Below are 24,956 nucleotides of genomic sequence, written 5' to 3'. Positions count from 1 at the left end.
AACCCCACTGTGGTAAAAGCTGCTTTAACGTCCGCTGCATTATCACACTTGCATCCGATAGGGAGAAATAAAGACATTTCATTGAGGTTTTAATTTGCTCTCCCTTGACGCTGTTCAGTTGAACATTGGCACATGTGATTTTTTTTACTGACTACATAATATGCTAACATATGGGCACACCCAAAGTTGTTTGGGAATATTCCTCGGCCAGGACATTTTCATTTCTCCAGATGCTCATTGCTATAATCCAGGTAGTGGCAAAATTGAGGGCTATTTGGCCAGCTTTGAGCAGCATTGTCGATCTTGCCCATCCTGGCCTGGTGGGGACTGGGAGTTTCGTCACTCCCCCATCATTCTGGTCTCTGCTCTGGGTACCTCTGCCATCTTGTCTTGTAAGCTGGCCCCTGGGGCAGCGGTGCCACTGACTTACCATAGGGTTTGGGGCAAGTTGCTCCCCTTCTCAAACCCCCAATGGAAAAGTGACATTTCTAGACTGTTCTGGTCTCACGGTGCTGTATTCTAACCCCACAGTCTGTTGAAAAGGCACAAAACCCCCTTTCCTCCTATGGCAACGAGGACAGAAACCACCTTCCTGTCAGCCTCAGTTCGCAGAACCTCGAGCCTGTAGGAGAGCCTACCGGAAAGTTAAAACCTAAGACTGTTGCATGGTCAAGTTTAAAACCTTTTCTTTCATTAAAAAAAAAAAAAATCCAGAAATAACAATACATTATTTTTGTATTCATGCTATACAATTGTTATATTAATGCTTTAAATTTGTCCAAATGCTTTCTCTCCTGATTTGGGAAGCAAAACTAACAGCGTGGGCTTAAGGGACAGAGAGACCGTGTGACTATAGGCAGGTTTCTTAACTTTGTGCCTCAGTTTCTCCACTTGTAAAATAGGATTAATAATGGTGCCTTATTTTGAGGGTTTTAAAACCTGTGTCTGGCACATCGTAAAAGCTCAATAGGTGGTATCTATCAGTATTATCTGGGCTTTATAAGACCGTTCAGCACAGTTACACAGTACCTGATGCTATCCCTGGGGTCTGGGAGTCCTCGATCAGAACACTTTTGATGGAATGAATGAAAAGGAGGAAACGGAGCCACAGAGAATTCACAGAACAGGGGTATGTGTCACCGGTAAGACTTGAGTCTTGACACCCTGGGTTATTTCTCTTTACCGTGGGCTGCCTCTTTTTCAGTCTGTGCCCACCCACAGAGGAAAAGAACAGCAGTTTTAACACAGGAGTTGGGGGGAGGTCACAAAGTCCATGAATGGTCCATGAGCAGCCCTTAAAAGCTATGAGATCTATTAAAATAGGAGACATCAGAGGGCATCACAGAGGAAGATGTATTTCTCATGTGGCTCACCGAGTTTGAAAAATGTCGGTTTAGAGCATGGGCATCTGTGTCAAGGAAACTCAAGCTTGAATCCTGATCCCTGAAGCTGTCGAAGGAGGGCTGGCATTGTAAGGGAGGAGGACAGTGGTGATGGTGATGGTGATGGTGATGATGGTGGGGGACAGCTAACATTTACTGGATTCTTAGGGTGGATGAGGCACTCTTCTAAATATCAGCTCATCTACTTCTCCACAGCAACTCTGTGAGATGGATGCTGCCATTAGTTTCATTTTGCAGAGAGGGAAACTGAGGCAGAGAGCGAGTAAGTGATTCTTTCATAAGCTCTGGCTTCAGAGTCCTCTACTACAGTGCCATCCTGCCCCACATGTGGGTGTTCAGTAGGTGTAACCCATCTTCATTAAAACTGAGCAAAAGAGCACAGCTGGTCTCGTCATCTGAGCATCTGCCGCCAGAAAGCCTCAGTGACCCTGGCCTTGGAGCCGTCCAGCCCCCCGATGCCGACTGTTCGGTGCTACTGGGAGGTGGGGGCGGGGTGGTACGGACTCACGGAGAAGCTTCCCTAATCTCCGACTCGCCTGGGGAATGTGAGAGGGGAAGGTCCCAAATGGCTTTAGGCAGGCACCAGAAAGAGGAAAAATGAAAACCATGTTAAAGATAAATCGAGCCGTTCTTAAAAGTTAGAAAGTAGACTTAATTAGGACCAGCTCTCCCCATCCCAAACCACAAAAGTTAAAATGGGAAAATATTTCCAGAAATGCCCATTATGTGTTGTTAAAAAATATCTAGAGTAAAATATATGTTTTATTTTATACATGCCTCCAGCTAAAAATTATGCTTTTTACTCTCTCTCTATCGCAGAAGATGGGAATGTGAACCCAAATCTAGACAGCCTCGAATCAAATTTAGGTTGCTTGCTAGCACTGCAGTTTTCTATCGGCCAGGTCTTCATCAAGCTCCTCAAAGGAGAGAAGAGGGGAGAGGATTAAAAAAAAAAAAAAAAAAAAGCCATGGGGCCAGGAAAGAGCGGTTCCCGACAGGCTGTGGCATGTCAGAATTTGCTCCTCTCCCATTCAATGGCATCCCCCTCGTCTCCCATTGCTGCCCACGATGGCACATCTCTCATCACTGCGTCTGCGGTCCTTCTCTGAACCCACAGAAGGGCCGCACATAATTAGAAGAGGTCAGCCAGGGGTGGGGGGAGGGTGCGAGGCTCAGTGTCCCTAGATGGAACTTCTGAAACTCAGATACCGGGTCGCCCTGTTCACTGCCTGTCACTGTAAGCGAGACTATTAACTTGCTCAGGTTTCTCTGGGAGCATCTGAAGATGCTTCATGCTATAGAAAGTGAGTCCCTGTCTTCTAAGTGGTTGGTCTTAAAAAAAAAAAAAGAAGAAAAGAAAAGAAAAACCTACTGTGTAGGAAAACAACTTTGACTTATGTTTTGAAAAATGATTTCTTCATGACAAACTAATACCCTTTCTGAAAATGTAACTTGTCCCCAGAGACATTCTTGCTTCTTGAGTGTTTTCGCACTTGTGGGGGCTCGCTTCTCGGACTCTCAGGCTTCATCCACATCATCGGGGCTGCCCGAGGGTCACATGAGCACCCCAAATGAATGTTGAAAGTCATTTATTGTCGTTAGCCTCTCTCCTCCGGTACGGCAGCAGCTGGATGTTTATTCTCCAGAAGCCCTGTTTCAGAGGGCTGAGTGTAGGATGCTGACTTAGTACCAGAGCGCCCACAATTTGGTGGGGACACAGCCCAGCCCTGTCATACCTCTGCTTTGCACAAACCACCATATGTGCTCCCAAGCTGAAGAATTCAAGATGTCCAGATGACATGCAACATGGGGAAGAGCTAATACCAAATTTTCTTTTATCATTTTAGTTAAGAAATGCCATGGTAAACAGGAAGACTGGGAAGTTCTCCATGGAGGTGAAGAAGACAGTGGACAAAGGGGTACATTTTTTCTCAAACATTCTTACCGCTTAATTTAAAACAAACCACTGTGAAAAATTAGCTTTGAAAGCTCTATCTGGAATAAATATCTTTCGCTGAGATCATTTTTCTCTTGTCTTTACTTATCTCAAACAAGATTCATGTAGTACTGTTAACCTGATCATAGTGTGTCCATTTATTTTTATTTATTTCTGAAAGCTTCACCTAGCAGACTAACCATGTTTTCTTCTCTCTACGACTTTTTTTTTTTCAATCTAGAAACGGGTTTTGGTGATGACAAATGACTACTATTATACAGACATCAAGGGTACTCCTTTCAGGTAGAGCTGACCATAATACATGGACATTCCATCAGATCCATCAGTTGTGTTTGTACAAAACCTGCTGACGCTCTCAGAGCTCATCATCTGAAGATAACCAAACACCCTGCCAAAAGGCTGGAAAGAGTGAGGAAGGGGCTTTTCCCAGGCTGCGTTTTTTCTGTTTTCCAGAAGGGGGAAGATGGTTCAGGCTCACCTAGGAGAATTCACTCGATTTGTCATGGCTTTGCATCTCATTATCAAGCAAATCAGCTTTGGGGGTTCCAGCTAAGGGTGGAGAGACGAGTTCAGAGGGTTGCCAGGTCCTTAAACCATCTAGCTAACTTGCTGCCCAGTGAGCTCCATTTCACCTTTTATTTCCATGATCAAAAAACGAGCCTTCGCACGAGGAGGTAGCATATCCATCCCTCCATGTTGTGCTTCCGTTTTAATTTCTCTGAACTGTACTTCTGTGCTTGTCTACCTTGAATCCTGTTATTTCTCTGTAACCGTCCTGAAAAATGGCTTGACCCCGTTGCCTGCTTTCAGACGCTCATGTGGCATTCTAGAGTCTCCTGCTACGATGACCTTAACTTCTCTAAGAAGTCATTCCCGTGGGGCTGCTTCACGTTCCTGAACCGGGGCCTCGCAGAGCTAAGGAGAGAAAGAATTTACTGACTCTAGATGAATCTGAAAAATAAATTATGGCATTGTGCTGTCATAGACCGCCAGGGATCATGAGTTTGATGCCATTTGGAAGCAGAGCAATCGAGGGGACACATGACCGCTAAGCGGGTTTGCCAGATGAAGAGACTGTGTTTTCAAAATATATTCTATTCCTTTAGAAAGGAGTTTAAATCAAGCCTGGGAGAGGGGGGAGCATCTATTAGACTAGGGAGAGGGTCGGGCCCAGAAGCCCACAACATAATGACGTGGCTCCGCACTGGTGTAGTGGACGTTTTCATTTTCGTCCTTGAGAGGGGGGTCATTTTCCCTAGTCGTAAGCTCTAGGGTCTGGAAAGACCCATGTATGGCTGAATGGAGGGCAGGAGTGTGTCAGGTAGTGGTGAAGAGCAGGGCGCAGGGCTCTCGGGAGGGCCTCCGAGAGTAGGGTGAGCAGTTTGCCACGCCTCTGAAAACGCTCACGAGCAGCCCATGGCTGCCATCCTTCCGGTCAGAAATTGCTTTGAAGCAACTGATTGAGCCTAAGGAAGACCAACACCAACGATAAGCAGTGGGGCTTTGAAAGTAAACTGTTGGAAAAATTGTCTACAGAACATGAAATGGAAATGTGAACGTGGAAAATAAAAAGTGAACCCCCAAGTCTATTCCGGTCGATGCCATGGGTTTCAAGGTCTGCTTTGTTTCTCTGCACAGCTTAGGTGTGGCACTCTCCAGAGGTCACGGGAAGTACTTCTTCCGAGGGAATGTAACCATCGAAGAAGGTAAGATGCTCTCTTGACCTGTCTTATCCTTCAGTCTTGGGCATTTCACTCAATTGATTGTCCACTTGGCGTGAGCTTGCCTTCCAAATGGTGGGACCCCCAACTCGTGATGGCCTTTCTTATGATTTCATTTCTTTCTATTCTGCTTTAATCCACAAAACTGTTGAGCCAACTCAGAGGATCATCCACCAACTATATTCTCCCCATACATAAAAATCACTACCAAGAAAAATACAAAGTAGTGTAAAAATTCAAGCCCAGGGGAAATACAATGAAAACAAAGGTATGCAAGCCCGTCTCCTACACAGTTGAGCCCACAAATCTTGTTTGGGCTTCAAGCAGTTCAAGTCCAAGGGGAAATATGATCATTTAGATGATATACATAGGTCAGAAGGAATAAGGAGCATTTTGAGATTCCCAAATCCTCTTGTCTTCATAAAGCTCAGGCACACTTAAACTCCCAGCAAATGGTAGCCATTGTTACAGCACTTAAAACCTTAATAGCACTGTCGTATGTGCACCGACCGTCCTTTACCATGAGCCAGTAAGTCAGTACCTCAGAGAAGGAGCCTTCCCCAGTATCACTGGCTCACAGGGAGGGGTGAAGCTGACCTCTGAAAGTCTCCACTCCCCAAGTGGCCCCAGGAAGTCACTCACCCAATCTGGATGTTAGATTTTGCATCTCCACCGAGAAGAAGCAGGACCAGACCAGTGCTCTTTCTGAGTGTCCCCAGAAAGTATGGCCAAGAGCTGGAAGGTCCATTATGAGCCAGTTTTAGTTAGTTAGAGCTGGATACAAGTGCACGTGGTGAACTTCCAGAAGCTGGACCACCTAGGGGCTCACCCTGATGATGTAGTGGAGAACGAAGAGATCGGCTGTCCCTGAGATGCCAAATTCCACAGCCAGCTTCCTGGGGTACTGTGTGCATTGTTTTACAGGTGTTAGTATTTGTCTCCCAAATAATCGTAAGGTCTTAAGAACAAGGAAGGAGATTGAAAGGTTTCCTTGTGCCCACTAATCAGTCATGTGGTATCTCTTCCCAGAGACCAGAAAGAGGGAACAGGCAGCTTTGTGACTTGGGCAAGATACTCAACAAGATGTGTTCTCAGAAATCTTTTTTTTTTAACTTCTAGAATTTTCTGGATGAATGATCCATGTGTAGCTCATATGAGCCATGTGTAGCTCTGTAGATATCACCATGAAGCCAGAAAATTCATGTCTGAGCTATTTGAGGTCAAGCTGAGGAAACAGCTCATGGTCAGAACAATAGAAAGATTATTAGTGGATTATTGGCCTCTCATGTTTCCATTCCCTTAGCCAATCCTCAATACATAGGCCTGCCTCTTTCTTTCTGTTTCTGTCTCTGTCTCTGTCTCTGTCTCTCTCTCTCTCTCACACACACACACACACACAGAGTTGTTCTGCATTGTCTTTTGGGTCATTTCTTCAGTCATGTCTTTTCCCTGTGTGTTCCGTAGCTGTTAGGCTGAGAGGTCACAGAGAGAATTTCAGAACTAACTTCAATCACCATGCTAGAAATTAGTTTGAATCCCAGCGAGGGGAAGAGTCTCTGGTTATCCATACAAATGAGGTCAGATCTTCCTCTCTCTGTTGGTCCTCTGTCAATAAGAGGGCTTACAATCCTGCCAACTTTGAAGAGCTGAGCCTGAGAAAGCTGCTTCCCCTTGGACTAACTAGTCCTGTCATCGTAAGGGCCACGGCACGATCACTGTTCTGCTCTGTTCTTGGAGAAGGTAGGCTTTCCTGGAGATGGCAACCATACTTCTGTAGGATCTTCTGTAAGGAATGCTGCCCCACAGAGTGTGGGAATTTTCAACATGTTTTGCTGTTGTCATCTATTACAAAGATGGTCAACAGGTAGACATTGCTCACAATGTAAGGAGTTTCTACTAAGGCTGAAGGTATGGGCTACAGTTCTACTTGCTGAAATTGTTTCTCTTCTGAATCTCCTTGACATTTTGTATCATACATATATATGTCATATATATAGTGGTATATATATGTGTGTGTGTATGATGTGTATATATGTATATACCATTACATATATAAATATATATACATATATGATTACATATATATATATATATATATAAAGAGAGAGAGAGAGGGCACAATAGTTGTTCAATAAATTGGAGCTTATGTCATTTTAGTCTGTGTTTTCTGCATATATAGTCTGCATAGCAGATGTGGTTGTGTCAGGAGGACTAAAATCAGAGGTGAGCGATTTAGAGAACAATTCAATTTCCTCGGTGCCCTGGGAACTCAGAGAGGAAACGATCAGAAAGATCTCCCCTCTAGGAATTCATCTACAGGGCCTATGAAACAGAGCCAGAGAGGGCTTTGTGGATGAGAACAGACACTAGGGAAATTGGTAGAGTTGACATAATTAACCCAATATTCCAGGAAGGTGAGACCCCACCTTAGGGTCTTTGCATTGATTATTCCTTCTGCAGAGCACTCTCTCCCAGTTATCTACATGGCTCTGTCTCTCACCTCCTTCAGGTCTTTGCTTAAAAGTCATTTTCTCAGTGAAGCCTTCCCTGACTATACTACTTAAAATTGAAACTCTTCCTCCTTTATTTCCCATCTCTGGCTTGGCTCTTTTCCTTCATAGCCCTCATCACTAACTGATATGCTATGTATTTTAATTTTATTTGTTTGTCTCTTCCCACCACTAGAAAACAAATACCATGAGGGCAGTGATTTTGTTTTGTTCACAGCTATATTATCAGGGCCTAGAATAGTATCCAGCACACGGTTGATGCCAGGAAGGAAGGAAGGAAGGAAGGGAGCAGACAGGGAGAAAGGGAAGAAAGGATGGATGGAGGCGTGCAGAGATGGCTCCACAGATTATCCTAGGGACTCATCACTGTCCCACTTAACCCTCTCATGGATCCATGAGTTAGGCTCTATCATCCACATCTTCTGACTAATAGAATTTAAAGAGTTGAAATGACACCCCCAAAATCATTCTACCAGTGGGTGTTGGAGCCAGGAAATGACACTTGGGTCCCACATGACGATATTCTATCTAATATAGTCCCTACTTTCTATAAAATCAAGCAAGAGTGTGCGATATTAGGTCTAGTATTTTGCTATTTATTTTATGCATTTGTATTTGAGGAGGAAACTGGCATCCTGAGTGCAGTATAATACTATTGGCCGTTTGGGAAACTCTGACCCCTCAAACAGGCTATAAGCGTCATCTGAGTTCCTGAGGTCATCACTCAGAAGTGTGTGTCTGCTGATGAGCCTTCAAAGTGAGCTCACATGAAGATACAATGAAAAAGAGTGATTTCCCAGAGTTAGAGTGGTCTAGAGCATTCTGTTAAAAACTCCCCAGCTTCCTGCAAACCCCAGTTGTCCCAGCTCCCTTTGTGGACCGATGGCTTGTTTTTACTTAGGATCCTGTAACAACTAGCAATGTTTGCTGGTCAAAACCAGTTGAGTATTGGCAATTTCATATCATTCAACCTATCTTTTTGCCCTCATAACCACCCAGCAGTTGGGACTATGATTATTCCTGTTTTGCACATGAAGAAACTGACATTTGGAAAAGCAGAGTAACCTGCTAGCATCACACCCGAGTTAAGTGGCCCAGCCCAGCTCCCTGAACCGGGGCTCCAGCATCAGTGTTTCCACCATGATACTAAGTTCATCTCCAGGACTCACTGGTGCATTGTTTGTCTCCATGGAGTTCAGGCTTTCCTGGGATACTCAACCTGGGAAGCCACCAGTGGTGGCCGAGGGAGATGGAAGTGGGGAGAGGGCTCTGCATCATTTTCTTTGTTCCGAGTCCCCCCTTCAGAGGCAGATATCATTGGGGTTGATGCCTACCCGTCATCATTCAATGGCCCTGCCCTCAAACACTTGAATCACATGAGAGGACGAGGGGTGTCAGTGCCCCACGCAGGTGGTCCTTACTCATTAACCCCTTCTCCTTGACCTCCAGGCCTGCACGACTTAGAGCACCCTGATGTGTCCTTGGCAGATGAATGGTAAGAATTAAACCACCCTTCATCAGCATGGGTATCTGTTGCCCTCTTTGATTTCGAGTCCTCTGTACTCCCTTCCAACCTCTCCCAGTTCAAAGGCAAAGGAAGGCGATGCTACAAATCCTCACACGTTCTTGGTTTGGCCCCTGTCATGGTCTTAGGTCCTACTGCAACACTGACCTACACCCGGAACACCGTCATCTGTCTCAGCTAGAAGCTATTAAGCTCTACCTCAAAGGCAAAGAACCTCTGCTCCAATGTGAGTGGGCTTTCAACCTGTCCTGTCTGTGTATGTGGCTGTAGTTGGGGCGGGGATGGGGGAGACGCAAAACCACACTTCCCCTCAGCTTTCAGAGGAAGCTTTGCTTTCGGCAGAGGTGATCAGTCCCATCAGATCCAGCCAAATGTCTGCTTCCTGTAGGAACAGGAGGAAGAGTGTGGGCCACTGAAAGTCACGCAGAATCCCCAATCCCAGTCTAATCCTTCACATTGGATTTGTCTCCCTACTGGACCATTTAAGTCAAGCACCTGAGTAGCATGGAAATGTTATCTCTGGGCAGGGACTGTGACTATCTGCTCCCTTATTTTACAAATGAGAGACAAGGGCAGGAGATAGGACTTGTCTCATCTCAGGCCATACTCTAGGTCTGGTTCTCTCCGGAGTGGGATCATCACTGTGATGTGTTGCCTCATGTCGTATACATGCTATTGCCCGTCTTCCTACCACGGGCCCTTGAGGGAGCTCACTGGGTCAGGAATGGTCCGTGGCTGGTGCAGGGGGGGCAGGGAGAGAGCAATGGGCCTGATGCTGACCAAGCACGTGAGCAGTCCCTGGACGGGCATATGAGTTCCAGTAGCTAGTCTGGCAGGGAGAGATTCACCACCAGTGAGCACAGCAGCTGCCCCTCCCCCAGCAGGTACCACTTACTCAGTGATGTGAACAAGTCCTTTACATGTATTATTTCATAGAATTCCCACAGCGCCCTGTGAAAGGTCTAAGGAGGTTCAGCTGGCTTCTCAACTCCATCTCCACAGAACGGATTGACTTTTTGGCACAGGGTCTAGTAGAGAAAAGATCAGACGGACACCACATAAGCCTTACTTTTCATTTCCTTTGACTGAATGGCATATTCAAATAACAAAGGTATAGAGATAATATAAAAAATTTACATTTACCATCCAGCTTTACAGATCTTAATATTTTGCTATATTTCCTTCAAGTACTTTTTAAGGAATGAAACATTATCCATAATGTTGAAGCCCCTGAGTCCCCCCGTACAGTCCCATTTGCCTCCCAAAGAGAATCACTCCCACCTCGAATTGGTTCCTAACCTCCCATGGATCTATATTATTACTCTCCCTATATAGGTATCTGTAAACAGGATGTACCATTATTTTCATTATTTTGTATATTAACATTTATATATGGTATACTATATATATTATCTAGAGTACAATATATGTATTGCTCTACAACTTGTGTTTCATTCATTACATTTTGAGATTTATGTGTGTTGATCATTTACCTCTAATGCATTTATTTGAATTACTATACAGTATCCCACTACATAACTCTATCTCAGTGTATCCATTGTCTTTCTGATGATGAGTTGTTTTCAGTGTTTGCTTTTACAGCAAAGTGCCACTGCCTTGTGGGCCACCAGCCAAGGGGAGGAGGTGATAATTAGTTGGCCCCTGTGCAGAGCAATGGGAGGGCTCTGAGATGCCTCTGCTGGACTCATGATATCCCCCTGACTCCTTAGCATCTTCTCCAGAGTGCCAGCAAGAGTCCTTTTGCATAGGAACAGATTCCCTACTTTAAATTGGAAAAACAAAAACAAAAAACACAAAAACCAAAAACCTTTCATTTATTTATTTGGAGGAGAAAGAGAGTGAGCAAGAGAGAGAGAGCACAAGCTGGGGGGAGAGGGAGAAGCAGACTCCCTGCTAAGCAGGGAGCCCCACGCGGGACTCGATCCCAGGACCCTGGGATCATGACCTGAGTTGAAGGCAGATGCTCAACCGACTGGGCCACCCAGGCGCCCCAACAAAAACCCTCTAAATGGAAGGAATCACAAAATAGGAGTCCCAAGACTGTTTAGTTACTACATCCCTTCCTCTTATAAATGACGGGGAGCAGGGCCCTGAAAAATTACAGATTGTGATAGAGGACAGAAATGGGGGTGAACCGAGCAAATTTCTAAGACATGCTGGTCTGTGGCACCAACTGCTAGATGAGAAGAGAAAGCAGAAAACTGAAGAGGGACACACACAAGACTCTCCGTGTATAATCATCTCACTCGAACACTTTGGGGGCCCCCCTATTGCTGGCCTATCAGGTGTCAGAACTGTTCCATATTTTCAGCGGGTAGGAGGTAAATGCATAAAGTGCTACATCGTGGGAGAAAGTAGCCTGCAGTTACTATGGAGTGAGTGAGGCGAGCACCCCTTGTGCCCCCACTGGGACCCCAGCCACAGCCACCTTCTCAAGTCTGCCCCTCCCAATAGGTGATAAAGAATTGATACAAGAAGTCCTATTTGATGCCGTGGTGAGCGCTCCCATTGAAGCCTATTGGACCAGTCTCGCCCTCAACAAATCCGAGTAAGTGTTTGCACGTGTCCCCCTTTCATGGTCATTTCCCCACAAGCCGTCCGAAATATGGTTATGGTTTAAAGAACTAAACTGTTTTAGGAGCTTGGTGTTAAAGTGCTTTAATTTTCCCCAAAGCTCCAAACCACAAGAGCTCGAGCAGATTAGCGGCTCGGGCTTGGGTGGCAAGCTCCTGGGTTTGACATATAATTTGAGTTTTAGCGTTACATGAAATTTGGTGTGCTGAGGTGGGGGGCGCTTCCGAGGGAGGGGGAGGCAGAAGGAGCGCTTAGCTTCTTGCCCTGCCATGGCTCCCTCGGCTTCACAGTCTGGAGGGGACTTGGGATCTGGGCCAGGACGGGTTTTAAGTAGGACAGGGAAGGGAGAGCTCTGTTTCATGAGGGTGTCAGGATATAACCCTGTGGTTTTATTTCTGAAGCAGAGGATGCAGGGAGAGGGGGCTGGGAAATGGTCATTGTTGTCAAAGCTTTCAGCAGCTTGTTACTATTATTTTACTAACTTAAGTAGGTTATTAAAGATTAAAAATAGGAAGTGAAAACATTCCTTTCTCCTTATACCTTCACGTCATACATTATTTAGTTCTCTCTCCTTTTCTGTTCTTTATTAGCTCCATTCCTTCCTTCACCTTCCCTTTTGTATATTCTCTTCTATCCTATCATTCATTCTGTTCTCATTTTCATTCATTCATTCACTAATCAGATACTGATTGAGTGTCTGTTACGTGCTAGGCACTAGACTAGGTGTTGGTGAAATGGAGCTAACTCAATCAAACGTAGACCTTGCCATCATGGTATCTGTGGTATGTAGTATGACAGATTATTAAGAATTGTGATAACTACTTTGAAAGAAGTGTAAGGACATGTAGAGTGTGACAAGACCTAGAGTGGAGGTGGAAGGCAGAAGGTTTTTCTGGGCAGAAACTGTTCAAGTGTTAGGGAGCATTCTAAGGAAAATGGAACAACATGTGCAAAGGTCCTGAGGTGCAACAGTATTTGACACATTTGAGGCATTTAAAGAAGGCCAGCAGAACTGAAATATAGAAGGTAGACTAGAAGATGTTGGGAGATGAGGCTGTAGAGGGGCCAGATGGCTCAGGCCCTTGGGAGTCAGGTGAGGGACCCTGGATTCTATACTATGAGTGTTATAGAGTCATTGAACGATTTTAAGAAGGACATTTTAAGATTTTAAGAAGGATATGATCATATTTGCATTGTTAAACAATATCCCTCTACTGTGTGAAGAATAGAGTTTAATGGCGTAAGAATAATAATAAAGTCTCCTACAGCATTCCAAGGGATTTGCCACTTGGACCAAGGCAGTGGCACAGGGAGGAAAGATCTTCTTGTGGCATGCTTCAGAAGTGAGACCTCCCCCCGCCCACCCCAACCCTGGATTTGATGATGGGTCTGCTGAGTGAGGGGAGGAAGGCTGAGCTGTCAAGGATCATTTACAACACAAATACCTGTATAGATAGTGGCGCCATTTCCTAGGACAGGAGACAATGAAAGAAGACCAGGTTTGGGATGTCCGGGCATGTCCAGAGTTCTCTTCTAGACATTTTAAGCTCAAGTCTCCCAAGTGGAGATGTAAGGTAGGCAGTTTAACCCAGGAGTCTGGAACCCCAAAGAGAGATTTACCATTCTCATTATACTTGGGGCTGTCCTTGGACTGCTTACATTCATGGTTCTTATTCCCTGGGAAGGTTGGGGAAGAGTCAAAACCTTTCCTGCAATTGCATTCTCTGGTGGGTGTGGAAATGTTTCTATTAAGCTCTCATGAACCTCAAAATCCTGTGCAAAGATTGCTGATTCACTCCTAACACATGCTGAAGATTTCCAAAATGGTAGCTTGCTTTGTAGTCCACATCTGTAACTGATTGGGCAGCCCGGCTTTCCAATTTGGGTAGGCTGCAAGCAGAAACAAATGCATAGTGCTGGTTTTAATTCACCCCTTAAATACTTAAAGGTAGTGTTGGCCACTTTGACTACCATCGAAGATCAAGTAACCAAATTATCTTATATCGAAGATGACATGGCTAGTGTTTCAAACCCAGTTGCTACTAGCATTTAGGGAAGGGAAGCAAATTCAAGGAACCGTATTCTCTTCATACTTTTATTGTAGAATGAAATTACGTATTTGTGGAGAAAGACCATTTGCTTTTTTGTGAAGAGGTAGGCACTGTGAATATCCCGAACATGCCCAAACATACAAAATTTGCCTTGAAAGTTGAAGAAAATACCTGTAGTGAATTTTAAAATAAGTTTTCTTTGCTGAGGCCATTCTTTGGGGTCCTGTGCCTCGTATCCTGCAGGGCCATTCGGAGAAACCATTTTTTTTACTCATCTCTTTGGGGATGGTGGTAAGAATAGGGCCTATGCTCTGGTAGAAGTTACAAGATGGTGACTTCAAATGGTGTAGAATTCAGGTCCTAGACATTTCTAGGTTGTAGGACCCTGCAGATTTGATTCAGTGGCTCAGTTGCTATTGTCCCTAATGACAGATTCCACTAAGAAGAATGGATTTGTTAGGTCAATGCAAAAAGCTACCTCTAAGGATTTTCTTCCTCTCCTTAAAGTCATTCCCATTCCAGCCTACTGTCCTGAGTTTGCACCCAGAACCCTGAGATAAGCTGTGTTTATTTAGCATGGGGGTGCATTCTCTCATGGTGCTTTGGAGTTCTTGGAACTCAATGGAGTTCTTAGTTTTTCTTGCAAGAATTACCACAGAACTTTCCTAAGGGGTGAGTTTGCATTTTGTGCTTGGTGCCTGTGTGCATCTGTGTATGTGTGTGTGTTTCTATAATTTCTTTTAAAACTCCAGGTTTCAAAACTGCTATTTCATAAAACATTCTGTGAGTCTTCAAATGCAAAAGCCATTATCTGCTTACTGTCTGGAAGCATCCCCCTGTTGTCTGCTGCTGTGTTTCAGGAATTCTGACAAGGGCGTGGAGGTTGCCTTCCTTGGCACTCGTACTGGCCTCTCGAGGATCAACCTGTTTGTTGGGGCTGAGCAGCTCACCAATCAGTAAGTAGGAAGGCTCCTCTGCAGGGGCCCCGGGAGCCCCTGGAATGGGAAATTCAAAGGGCTGCTTGAGTTTCTTGATTCTACAACCGGTAGAAACAAAATTCAGGCCACCCCAGGCCGGCTGACATTGTTCCCCTCCGTTTTACCACGGGGGGCCCCAGCGTGTATGTTCACCTGCCTGTTGGCCTTTCCACAACCCTTTGTTCTTCATGCTCGCTGGCTTCTGTCCACCGTCCTGGAGTTCTCTCCCGGGCTGGTGAGTCATTGCAGAATCTGGCGATGGTGTGGCTGCGGGGGGAGCAGCCAGAGGAGGGCTCCTGACAAATGGCTTCAGGGTATCCAGCTGCTCTGCAGAGGAATTCCTGCCTGTCCAGGAATCAATGTTTCAAGTCTGTTGTTTATTTGTTTGTGTATGCTTTCCTAAACCTCGGTGCCTCTGCGCTGAGCCTGAGGGCCTGCAGAGCCCCAGGCAGTCTGGTGGTACTTGGGTTGGACAACGTTTCCTTGTGCTTCCAAAGAGACCCAGATGCACAGTGGGCAGGGCGTCGCCGAGTCCAGTACCCAGATGCCCTTAAAACCACCGCTCAGCCTCTGTGTCTTCATCGAGCAATAGGGTCTTACCACTTCAAACTGGTGTTGGAGCAGAGCTGGAGGGAGCCTGGGAAGTCTTTTCTGACCCCATTAATGTTTCTCAGTTTGGGTTTTTTTTTTTTTTTTTTCCTCTCAAGTAAGAGGCATTTTTAGGCCAGGGATAAATCTAGTCCAAGATTCAGAAAGCTTGCCAAGTATGTGTGGGAGGGTTCAGACATTACTGTAGGACCTCACACACCCTGACCTATAGATACTTGGGGGTGAATAACCAAGCCACAGGCTGGCCACCAATCTGAAAGGGGTTGGCCCCACGGAGACCCGAGAAGGAGATGCTCCTGTCCCAGCAAGCCCCATTCAGCAGTTCTCTTGCCTCTTAGCTGAGGCCCCGACTCCAGCCATATGGTATTATAAAACCAAGTCTGGTAAATGGCATGTAAATAGATTTTTAGATGGTTTGTGACCTGGCTTTCAATTCCTACTCAGAGACTCTTTCTCAGCATCTCAGATTTGTCATTTAGGAAGTCGGCTACAGTTGTGACTTGATTTCTTCCAAGCCCTCTTTAGCCTTTTAGCTCAGCCCAAATGTTTTTTCGGAGGGCAAGTTCCTAGAAAGACTAGAAGTGTCGAGATACACATCACCTTCTCCTTTTGGGACCTAGAGAGACAGAAGGAGACACAGAAACTGACTTTCTCATGCTCAAGAGAAAGGCTGTTGTTTATCTTGAGATTAAAACAGATAAACTCAGAAGAACAACCACCACAACAAAACAAACAGTGCACCTTGCTAGTGTGTCCTGTAGGTCACATTCAGGACTGCTGGGCAGAGCACCTGGCTCAGCCCACTGGTTTGCATCTGAGAAATGGCAGTGGTGATCTCCCTGGGTTCTTGTGAGGATCAAAAAAACTATGGATGTAAAACCACGTTGAGAAGCTAAAAATATCTGTAAGTACAGGTTAGCTCAGCTCCCTGTGACACTGCTGTGACCCAGAGTGAGTAGTCATTGGGTATCCGGATGGATGAGATAATTCTTCTGTCTTCAAGAAACTCATAACATTGATTCATATGGAGGTACCTTGTGGCATATTGTACCTCTATACATTCATATATATTCATATAGAGGCACATAGAATTGACTTCTCTTGTCTTAGTCTTGTACCTGTCTACCCCTTCAAGCAAATGGCATTTTTAAAAGATCTATTTATTTATTTATTTGACAGAGAGAGAGTGCCAGCATGGGGGAGGGGGAGAGAGGGGCACCGGGAGAGGGAGAGAGAGAATCTCAAGCAGACTCCCCCTGAGCGCAGAGCCCGACTAGGGACTCAATCTCACCACCCTGAGATCATGACCTGAGCCAAAGTCAAGAGTTGGACACTTAACCAACTGTGCCACCCAAATGGCAAATGACATTTGTTAAGACCCAACTATTCAGATATACTCTTAGCCAGGGCTAGAAAGCTTTTAGATTTTCTGTGTTTTCAAAGAAGGCATATAAGGAAGAGTGCAAAGTGCCAGGGAAAGGACTAGAGAATATGAAGTCCCACCCCATGTACTAGCATCAGCCTCCTACACTCTCTCTATCACCTGATTTTAGAAGCACATTGATTCTAGTTCATGGCCTTTGTACCTGCCAATGTCAGCAGTGAATCTTGTACCTTCAGCCTGGCCTTTTGGAGCATGTGTAGTAGACATATAGAAGAGGTGATATCAGCCTCTGTGGGGGTGATTCTGCTCCCCTCAGAGTTCTAAGTCTAAGAGATGGCTGCTTCATACCTTCCATGTGAACCATAGAGAACGGAAGAAGCTCCTGAGCTCTAAGAATCCCATACACTTGTTGGAGCCATTTTCACTTTATAATGGGGCTCAGAGACTCCGTGACTGACCCAAGTACCTCACCCAAGGTCATTCAACTGTGCTTAAAACCTAGGCCTGTCTCACACAACACAACAGCCCCTGGCATCCAGAAGTAGGCTTTCATCTTCCCCAGAAAGATCTGTCTTCCTGAAGAACATTTTCAGAGATTCTGTAGAATCCGCTCTCTCTTTCTGCTTGCTTCTGAATCACCACTTGGTAGTCGTCAGGAACCCACAAGGTTTCCCGGCAACCAGACCCTCTGCTATTAACACCGAAGCCAATGGAGATCAAGCACTGCAGGCTCCTGCTTGCCGCCCTGGGTGCCGGCACCATCTGGTCCTGGGCAGCAGGCACTGGGCACTCAGTTATGCAGTGTTCCAAGCCGATCACCTGCCGTCCTCAAATGTCCCCGTCAGTCTAAGCTATTATCCCACCTTCTGGGCCTGGAAGAGGGACCGTTAACTGCTGAATGAGAAAGGTGCCTTCCTCCCTGTGGTTATATGCATCCCACCACTGAACAGGACCATCTCAAGTGAAAATGCATGGTTGTGCCATGGTGCGGTGTGGGAGGCAGCTGTCCCTTCCACCTAGGGCTAGGCAGCAGAGTCTCCTTCATACACCTCTCCAAGTCAGGTTTACGAAGAATCTCATATCTAAAGAAAAAAAAAATACAAAAGGTCACATTTCAGTATTTGTGAGTCCTGTGGATTTTAGGATCAGGAAACATTACCACTGAATAGATCAGTGCCAGAAGGAGCTTGTCTGTAACATCAAGCCTGGGACTTCCTTCGCCTTGCACTCTGAATAACGCAGAGGTCTGTGCACTGTCTCAGCCCCGCTCATGACTCCACAGTTGGCCTTTTGAATGACAGCAGAGAGCCTTTACATGGGAACGTGGCCATACGGACGAGGAAATTTGAAAGAATTAAGAAATCTTATTTAGAAAAGATATAGCAGACTGCTTTGAATACTTGAGGAGCTCTTATCAGAATATGAGATTTGATTTATCATGTGATCATTAAGCATACGATGAGTGCCTGATGAGTGCCAGGCCCTGGAAATGTCAAGAAAAATAAGGTCTCTGCCCTTAGAGAGGAATTGGGACATAGTAGTATAAGTTAAAAGGAGACATATTTCCATGCTAAGAACTTTAAGGGTGGTCTCCAATGGAATGGGTTTCCTCTAGGAGTGAGCTTTGCATCTTAGGAAGAGATCAAGGGATCGCTGGTTGACCAAACCCTAAAACTACAAATTTCTTTCCTGAATTAGAAGCCAATTCAAGTAGTTTCAAAGAACCAACTAATTGTAACTTAACATATAAATTCAACCATGCTATAACAATGTAGAATATTTGAGTATTTCTCTCCATCATCTGTGTGATCCAACTCCACACTGCAAACTGCTAGATAGAAAATGATGCCATTTCCAGTTCAATGAGTGGCCTCTTCCCTGCATGCACAATGTATCCTGATTGCTCTCCCTTCCTGCAAGCTCTCTGCAGACTGTCAATTAGCCAGCCAGTCATTTCCTCCCCTGAGTCCTACTGTATCAGCCAAGATGAGGCACTTGGGTACTAGAGAGTAAACATGATTCTTTGGAGTTAAGCGAACCAGCAAACACTCACTGGAACTTCAGGATGTGTGAGGCTCTGTGGTGGGAACCAAAATGGGAACAAAAGCTTCTTTCCTCATAGACCTCAGGAGGCTTGGGATGGGGACATGACATAATGCAGATGAGGCCAAGGAAGAAGGCTGTGTGACAGACCAAGGCTGTGGGCCCCAGCATGGGGCAGGGGCTTGCTCAGGTCTCTGTGCATTTGTGTGGTAGGTGGGATGTGATTTTGAAAGGAAGAGATGGGGAGGAGAATGCATGTAGTCTTCAGGGTAGAGAGAAGCACTGTGGGCAGTGGGTGGGAGGCTGGGCAGGGTGAGGGATTTACAGAGGGGGCCGGAGCCATCCTGTTGTCTGGAAAGTAGGTTGGGGAGGCAGGAAGGGAGCAAGGATCTCTACATGGCCAACTGCTACCTCTGTTACACTTCTTCTAAGAAGGATAAAAATCTACTTAAGAAGTTGGTCTTCCCAAGGATATGTGATCACGTGTGAATTGTAAGGCAAGACAGAGCTTTCTGACTTCCTTTGTCTTCAGATATGATTTCTGGAGGCTTTGTTTGTTTGCTTCCTTTAGATGGTAAGATAATCAGTTCACTAGATACACTAGGAAAAATCATTTCCCTCACTGGGAGTCTCACTGCTGGAGTTCTACAAGGTATTTGAGTAATCTGGGGTACATGGTGTTATACGGGTTCTCTCTGCACTGGGAAAGGCAGGTTGGGGTTCTGGAAGCCAACACCATTTTTACCCAACAAAGGCAGTTGGGACACACTGGCATCTGGCTTTTCCTTGCTGAGTGGTGCCAGGATCCTCCCCCTTCTCCTCCTTTCCTCCTCCTCCCCCTTCCCTCCTCCTCCCCCTTCCCCTCTGTCTCTTCCAGTTTTATTGAGAAATAATTGGCATACGTCACTGTAAAATTTCAGATGTACAGCATGATGGTTTTGGTTACGTGTATGGTGAAATGATTACAATGGGTTGACTTAACATCTCTCATCTCAAATAGATACAATAAAAAGAACAGGAGAAAAATCCTCCTCATGATGAGAACTCTTAGGATTTAGTCTCTTCACAACTTGACTGTGGGTCCTGCAGCAATGTCAGCTGTAGTCCCCGTGTGGCACATAACAGCCTTAGGACCGGCCAATCTTAGCCTTATACCTTCTCACCACTCTCTTCCGATTTCCCTTGCCCCTACTCCCTGCCTCTGGTGACCACAAGTCTGATCTCTTTTTCTGAGTTTGGTGGGGGTTTTTTGTGTTTGTTTGTTTGTTTGTTTGTTTTTGTTTCTTTGTGTTTAGCTTCCACATTTAAGTGAGATCATACAGTATTTGTCTTTCTGTGTCTGATTATTTCACTTAATGTTTTCAAGTTCCATCCATGTTGTTGCAAATGGTAGGACTTTCTCATTTTTATGGATGAATAATATTCCATTGTGTGTCTAGATACCACCATTTCTCTTTCCATTTGTCCATCGATGGACACTTAGGCTGTTACCTTATCTTGGCTGTTGTAAGTAATGCTGCAGTGAACAGCAAATATCATTTTGAGTTAGTGTTCTCATTTCCTTCATGTATATGCCCAGCAGTGGAATGGCTGGATAAGATGGTAGTCTTATTTTTAACTTTTTGAGGATCTTCCATACTGTTTTCCACAGTGGCTGCTCCAGTTTCCATTCCCACCAACAGTGCACGAGTGTTCCCTTTTCTCTACACCTTCGAGAACACTTGCTGTCTCTTGTCTTTTTGATGATGGCCATCCTAACAGGCGTGAGGTGATAGCTCACTGTGCTTTTGATTTGCATTTCCCTAATGACTAGTGATGTTGAGCGTCTTTTTATGTATCTGTTGGCCATTTGTATGTGTTTTTTGGAAAACTGTCTATTCAGGTACGTTGCTCATTTTTAAATTGGATTATCTGTGGCTTTTTTTTTTTTTAAGATTTTATTTATTTATTTGAGAGAGAGAGAACACATGAGAGGGGATAGGGTCAGAGGGCGAAGCAGACTCCCTGCCGAGCAGGGAGCCCGGTGCGGGACTCGATCCAGGGACTCCAGGATCGTGACCTGAGCTGAAGGCAGTCGCTTAACCAACTGAGCCACCCAGGCGCCCGGATTATCTGTGGCTTTTTGACGTGTTCTTATTCCTTTCCATTTCAAGGGACTTCCTGAAAGCTGGAGACAAGGAGAATATTTTTAATGCAGACCATTTCCCTCTCTGGTACCGAAGAGCTGCTGAGCAGATTCCTGGGAGTTTTGTCTACTCCATCCCATTCAGCACAGGTGGGTGTCCTTGTTGGAGGTGGGGGTCCATCTGTCTGGTCCTGCTGACCCAGGCATTGCATGCAGTGTGTAAGGGAGCTGTCTGAATGCTGGAGCAAGACAAGTTCTGTCTTGAGAGCCAGGTCTGAATATTGGCCTAGCAGTGAACCATCCACCTGTTCCATAAGTATAATGGCCCCAAGTAAAATGAAGCTTTTGCTTAACTAAAGTGTGCAAAGAGCATTTTGGGAAGCAGGACTGGTATTTTTTACTGTGTGGAATTTGAATACAAACTTCTCAGTAGATTTTTTTTTTTTAATGTTGTCATGGCCCCACTTAGAGAAAATTCAGGCAGGCATAACATCCTTGCCAGAACCTTCAGTGAGTCACACTATTTTGGAGGCCCACAATTCCCCTATCAGAAACTAAATTGATTCAAATCCACATGTAGAGGTGAAGGCTAAGATATTGTGTAGCCCTGCCTCTTCTAACAAAGGGTTACAGTGACCAAGGAAAAGCACATAGTCAGTGATTTTTCTAGTCCTAAGATTTTATGTTATAAAAAAAATTAAGGTTACCTCCCTCCAAAAAAGAAACTGAACACCATCTTATTTCAACTAGGTTTAGAAACAAAACAAACTGAAAATAGTTCTTAATTGCCCTTGGCTTTTTCTTGTTTCACATAGCTCATACTTTTTGGTGCCCATTTTATGTAAGACTCTGACTATGCATTGTAGGAACTTCAGAGGTGAATAAGACCTAGTTCTATAAGCTTGGATCACTTTGGACAGTTCAAACTGTACATATGTTTTATCTTAGAGCCTCTCAACTTAGTCTTTTGTAAGCATTCCTAAATCAACCCTAATAGAGGTTCTCTGGTGCTTAGTGTCAAAGCCCCCTCCCTGATTCTTAGCATTGCTCATTTCTGTGAATGAAGACATCTTCAGAAAGTGCACTTTCAAAATTTGCAGAAGACATGTTGACAAGAGTTGTCTAAAAGTTAGGTGAACGGGCTCATTAGGAAGAGGGTCATTAATGAAGCTATTCAAGGAAAGGCCAAATGTTATTGTAGAAATTCCCTGAGCAGATGGAATTTTAGAGGAGATTATCACTTAGTTTCTTTTCAAGACTGAGATTCTTTGTACCCACACCCACACACATATGTGTTCTCATGTACGAATGTCCAGGTGACTAAAGCTCTCTCTTTATGTTTGTTTGTATGACACTTTATTGCCCAAAATATCAACTGAGAGACAGTGAACTTTCTCATTCTGCTGCAAACCTATGTCTTCTTTTATCATGCAGTATCATAATACTTTCTCTTTCTTGATCTTCTAAGAAAAAAATTAGAACTTAGCTTGCTGAATTTGGACTGGAAGCATCAAGTTATCCTTTTCTGACAGGATGGATTTTGCTCCAAACTGGACAGGGAAAAGGAGTGGTAGGAAATAAGAGTTGTGAGCGATCAGCCCTTGTGTAGGTTTGCTTTGTTACTCGTCACCATTTTCCCTACAGAGACTTATGTCTGAGAAAAACAAAGTCTGGTTAATTGAGACTGGTGTAGAACTGGTTTTGGGAAAGTAGGGTTTCATTGAACTTTCAGTGAAATCCTATAATGAGAAAGAATTTACCTTCTTCATGGTAAAGTTAAGGATGAGTTAACATCTTAGGAGATTTTATTCTCCGTTTGGATTTGGAGATGTTAAACATCACCAAGTTCAAGTGTTGTGGTGGGGCTCTCTCTCATTTTTTCTACTGTGTACTGATTACCTGTACCCATTGGCAAAGAAACTGGTTTTTATTACTGCTTAGACTTGAGTCAGGAGAAAATTCTCAATTACTTCGATCATAAGTGTATTCAGATTCAGGTCTGCCTTCTCCCTGTTTCCCAATTCAATTGGATTCCATTCCTTGAAACCGTTTATAAGGCAAGCACTGTACTAACAATTATTAACCAAGGGGGTTTGAAATTTCTGCTCAGTGTCTTTTAATTCATGGGTATTAGAATCATTGTTAATAATTGAAAATCTCTTAGTGGTAATGCCATATTGTTACCACATTAATAAGAGTTTGGAGTGAGGATTGCATTCCAAGTCTATCCCTGATTGGAATGGTTTTGCTAAGAAAAACTGGGCTTGAAACTAGAACTTTATAAGTCAGTAAAGTCATAACCAACAAATCAGAGCTGAAATTCCCGACGTGTAAAACAATTTCAAAACCTTGTCTCATGTAGCTCTTCATGGCTGTATTCAGAGAGACAATGTAAATATGATCACTGACACAAGTAAACACTGTAATTAGTAACCACAAATCATAAAAAGATGGGTTCCCTCCAATGATGCTTAATAATTTTGATGTGAAGAGGCTGGACACCCCCCCACCCAGTGTGGTGGTCAGAACTCAGTGCACTAGTTCCTTCAACTGAAAGGACTATCTACACAGAACCCATGGCCTCACAGAATTGGCCTACTCTGGGTTCTGGGAACCAAGCACCAGCACCATCTGCTGAGTTGGTGACCGTAGGCCAATATGATTATTCTCTTAACCTGTGCATGTAACTCTTTCTATTTTTGTTGTGATGGTTTCTCTTCTTTCAGGAATAGTCAACAAAAGCAACGTGGTGACAGCAAGTACCTCCATCCAGCTCCTGGATGAACGGAAATCTCCTGTGGTGGCAGGTAAAGGATGGATTTTAATCAATTAATATACATAAGCATGGCGTCCATTCATCCGGCCAATCAATTACTTCTATGCAGCGTGTTTGTTTTTCACAGAATAAGTTTTGAAAGGAAACAAAAATTAAAAATTACTTCTTCCTTAGCTTGGTGCCATCTTCACCAATTCAAGATTCTGACAGCTGGCTGTGTTGGATGTAACAACAGAAATCTTTTCCAGTACTCTTCTTCTTAAACTCTGAGCCAGTAAGAAACTGTTGGTACATGCAGAGGAGAATTTCTTGAACATAGGCAGCATGCTCATTTAAAGTAAGCTCTAGATCTCCCACCGCTGCATCATTGGGATAACAGGGGGCATTCTAGGGAATTGTGGGTTTGTTTTAGGCACACGCAAGCTGAAATGTACCTTCTGTGGAGAGCCTGAGATTTTTACCCCTCTCATCCTGCTGAGGAATTAGAGTTAGATGTATCTGCCAGTGCCAGGTTTGGGACCAGGAGAAAGCCAAACATTTCACGATGGAGAGTCTTGAATTGTCAAAGAAATCCTGTCTTTGGCTTTTGCCATCTCTTTCACTCTCAAGGGTGGCAATAGATGTCTGTGGTGGCTGGGGGCTTTCATTGCTGGTATTTTGGCCTAAAGGGTCTGAAACTGCCACAAGTGTTCCTTGGAGGACAGCTGCTGACAAAAATGGAGTCTATAAGTCTGGCGCATCATCTATTTCTGATATTGTTGGAGCCATTGGTTGATGGGTGGGCAAGACCCTCCAAGCACCATCCTGATATTGGCTAGATTTACCAAAGGGAGTTGTTCTGTTTTTGGGCAGTCTCCCTCAATAAGTTGTACTGTAGGTGGACATTGAACATCAACTACTGTGTCTTCGCACACTGTGAGTATTTGTGGGAAGGAGTTCAAATGGAGCAAACGTGTTTGGAGTGGCTGCTCTCTGGCTGGGAGACACTGGGCTCCTTTCCCCACTTTATTTTTGATTTAGCCTATGCATCATAATTGTATTAGTAGGGATGGAAAAATTTGGGGACAATTGCCCTGGTTATTCCTGGCTTGTTGGATATGGTAAGGAAGACGGTCTTATGTATCTGACCTGTAGATCCTCTTGAACTAGACAGACCTGTAACTAATAAGCCAGGAGATAAGGACTCCGAAGATTCATGGCAGCTGTCTTCAAATTTTGTCACCTAGCATCTCATGTTCCTTGAAGAAAGTAGGAGACGGGATCATTTAACTCAGTAGGGT

At 44.5% G+C, this 24,956-nt stretch overlaps 1 protein-coding gene across 1 annotated transcript in view; it reads left to right on the top strand.

Annotated features, from left to right (window-relative positions):
* The window catches only part of CACNA2D3 (calcium voltage-gated channel auxiliary subunit alpha2delta 3), an 856,401-nt gene that overhangs the window by 667,639 nt on the left and 163,806 nt on the right, over nt 1-24,956 (top strand). The window contains exons 19-27 of the mRNA XM_034997896.1: nt 3,251-3,322; nt 3,581-3,642; nt 4,999-5,066; nt 9,041-9,086; nt 9,245-9,342; nt 11,592-11,685; nt 14,623-14,718; nt 20,929-21,050; nt 23,627-23,707. Coding sequence (XP_034853787.1) covers nt 3,251-3,322; nt 3,581-3,642; nt 4,999-5,066; nt 9,041-9,086; nt 9,245-9,342; nt 11,592-11,685; nt 14,623-14,718; nt 20,929-21,050; nt 23,627-23,707 — 739 coding nt within the window. The remainder of the gene's footprint in view (nt 1-3,250; nt 3,323-3,580; nt 3,643-4,998; nt 5,067-9,040; nt 9,087-9,244; nt 9,343-11,591; nt 11,686-14,622; nt 14,719-20,928; nt 21,051-23,626; nt 23,708-24,956) is intronic.

This window comes from Mirounga leonina, unplaced genomic scaffold, assembly GCF_011800145.1.
Source record: "Mirounga leonina isolate KUSES-001 unplaced genomic scaffold, KU_Mleo_1.0 Mir_94, whole genome shotgun sequence".
Taxonomy (NCBI): domain Eukaryota; kingdom Metazoa; phylum Chordata; class Mammalia; order Carnivora; family Phocidae; genus Mirounga; species Mirounga leonina.
The sequence above is the reverse complement of the archived record's forward strand: the minus strand, read 5'-3'. Positions and strand labels throughout refer to the sequence as shown.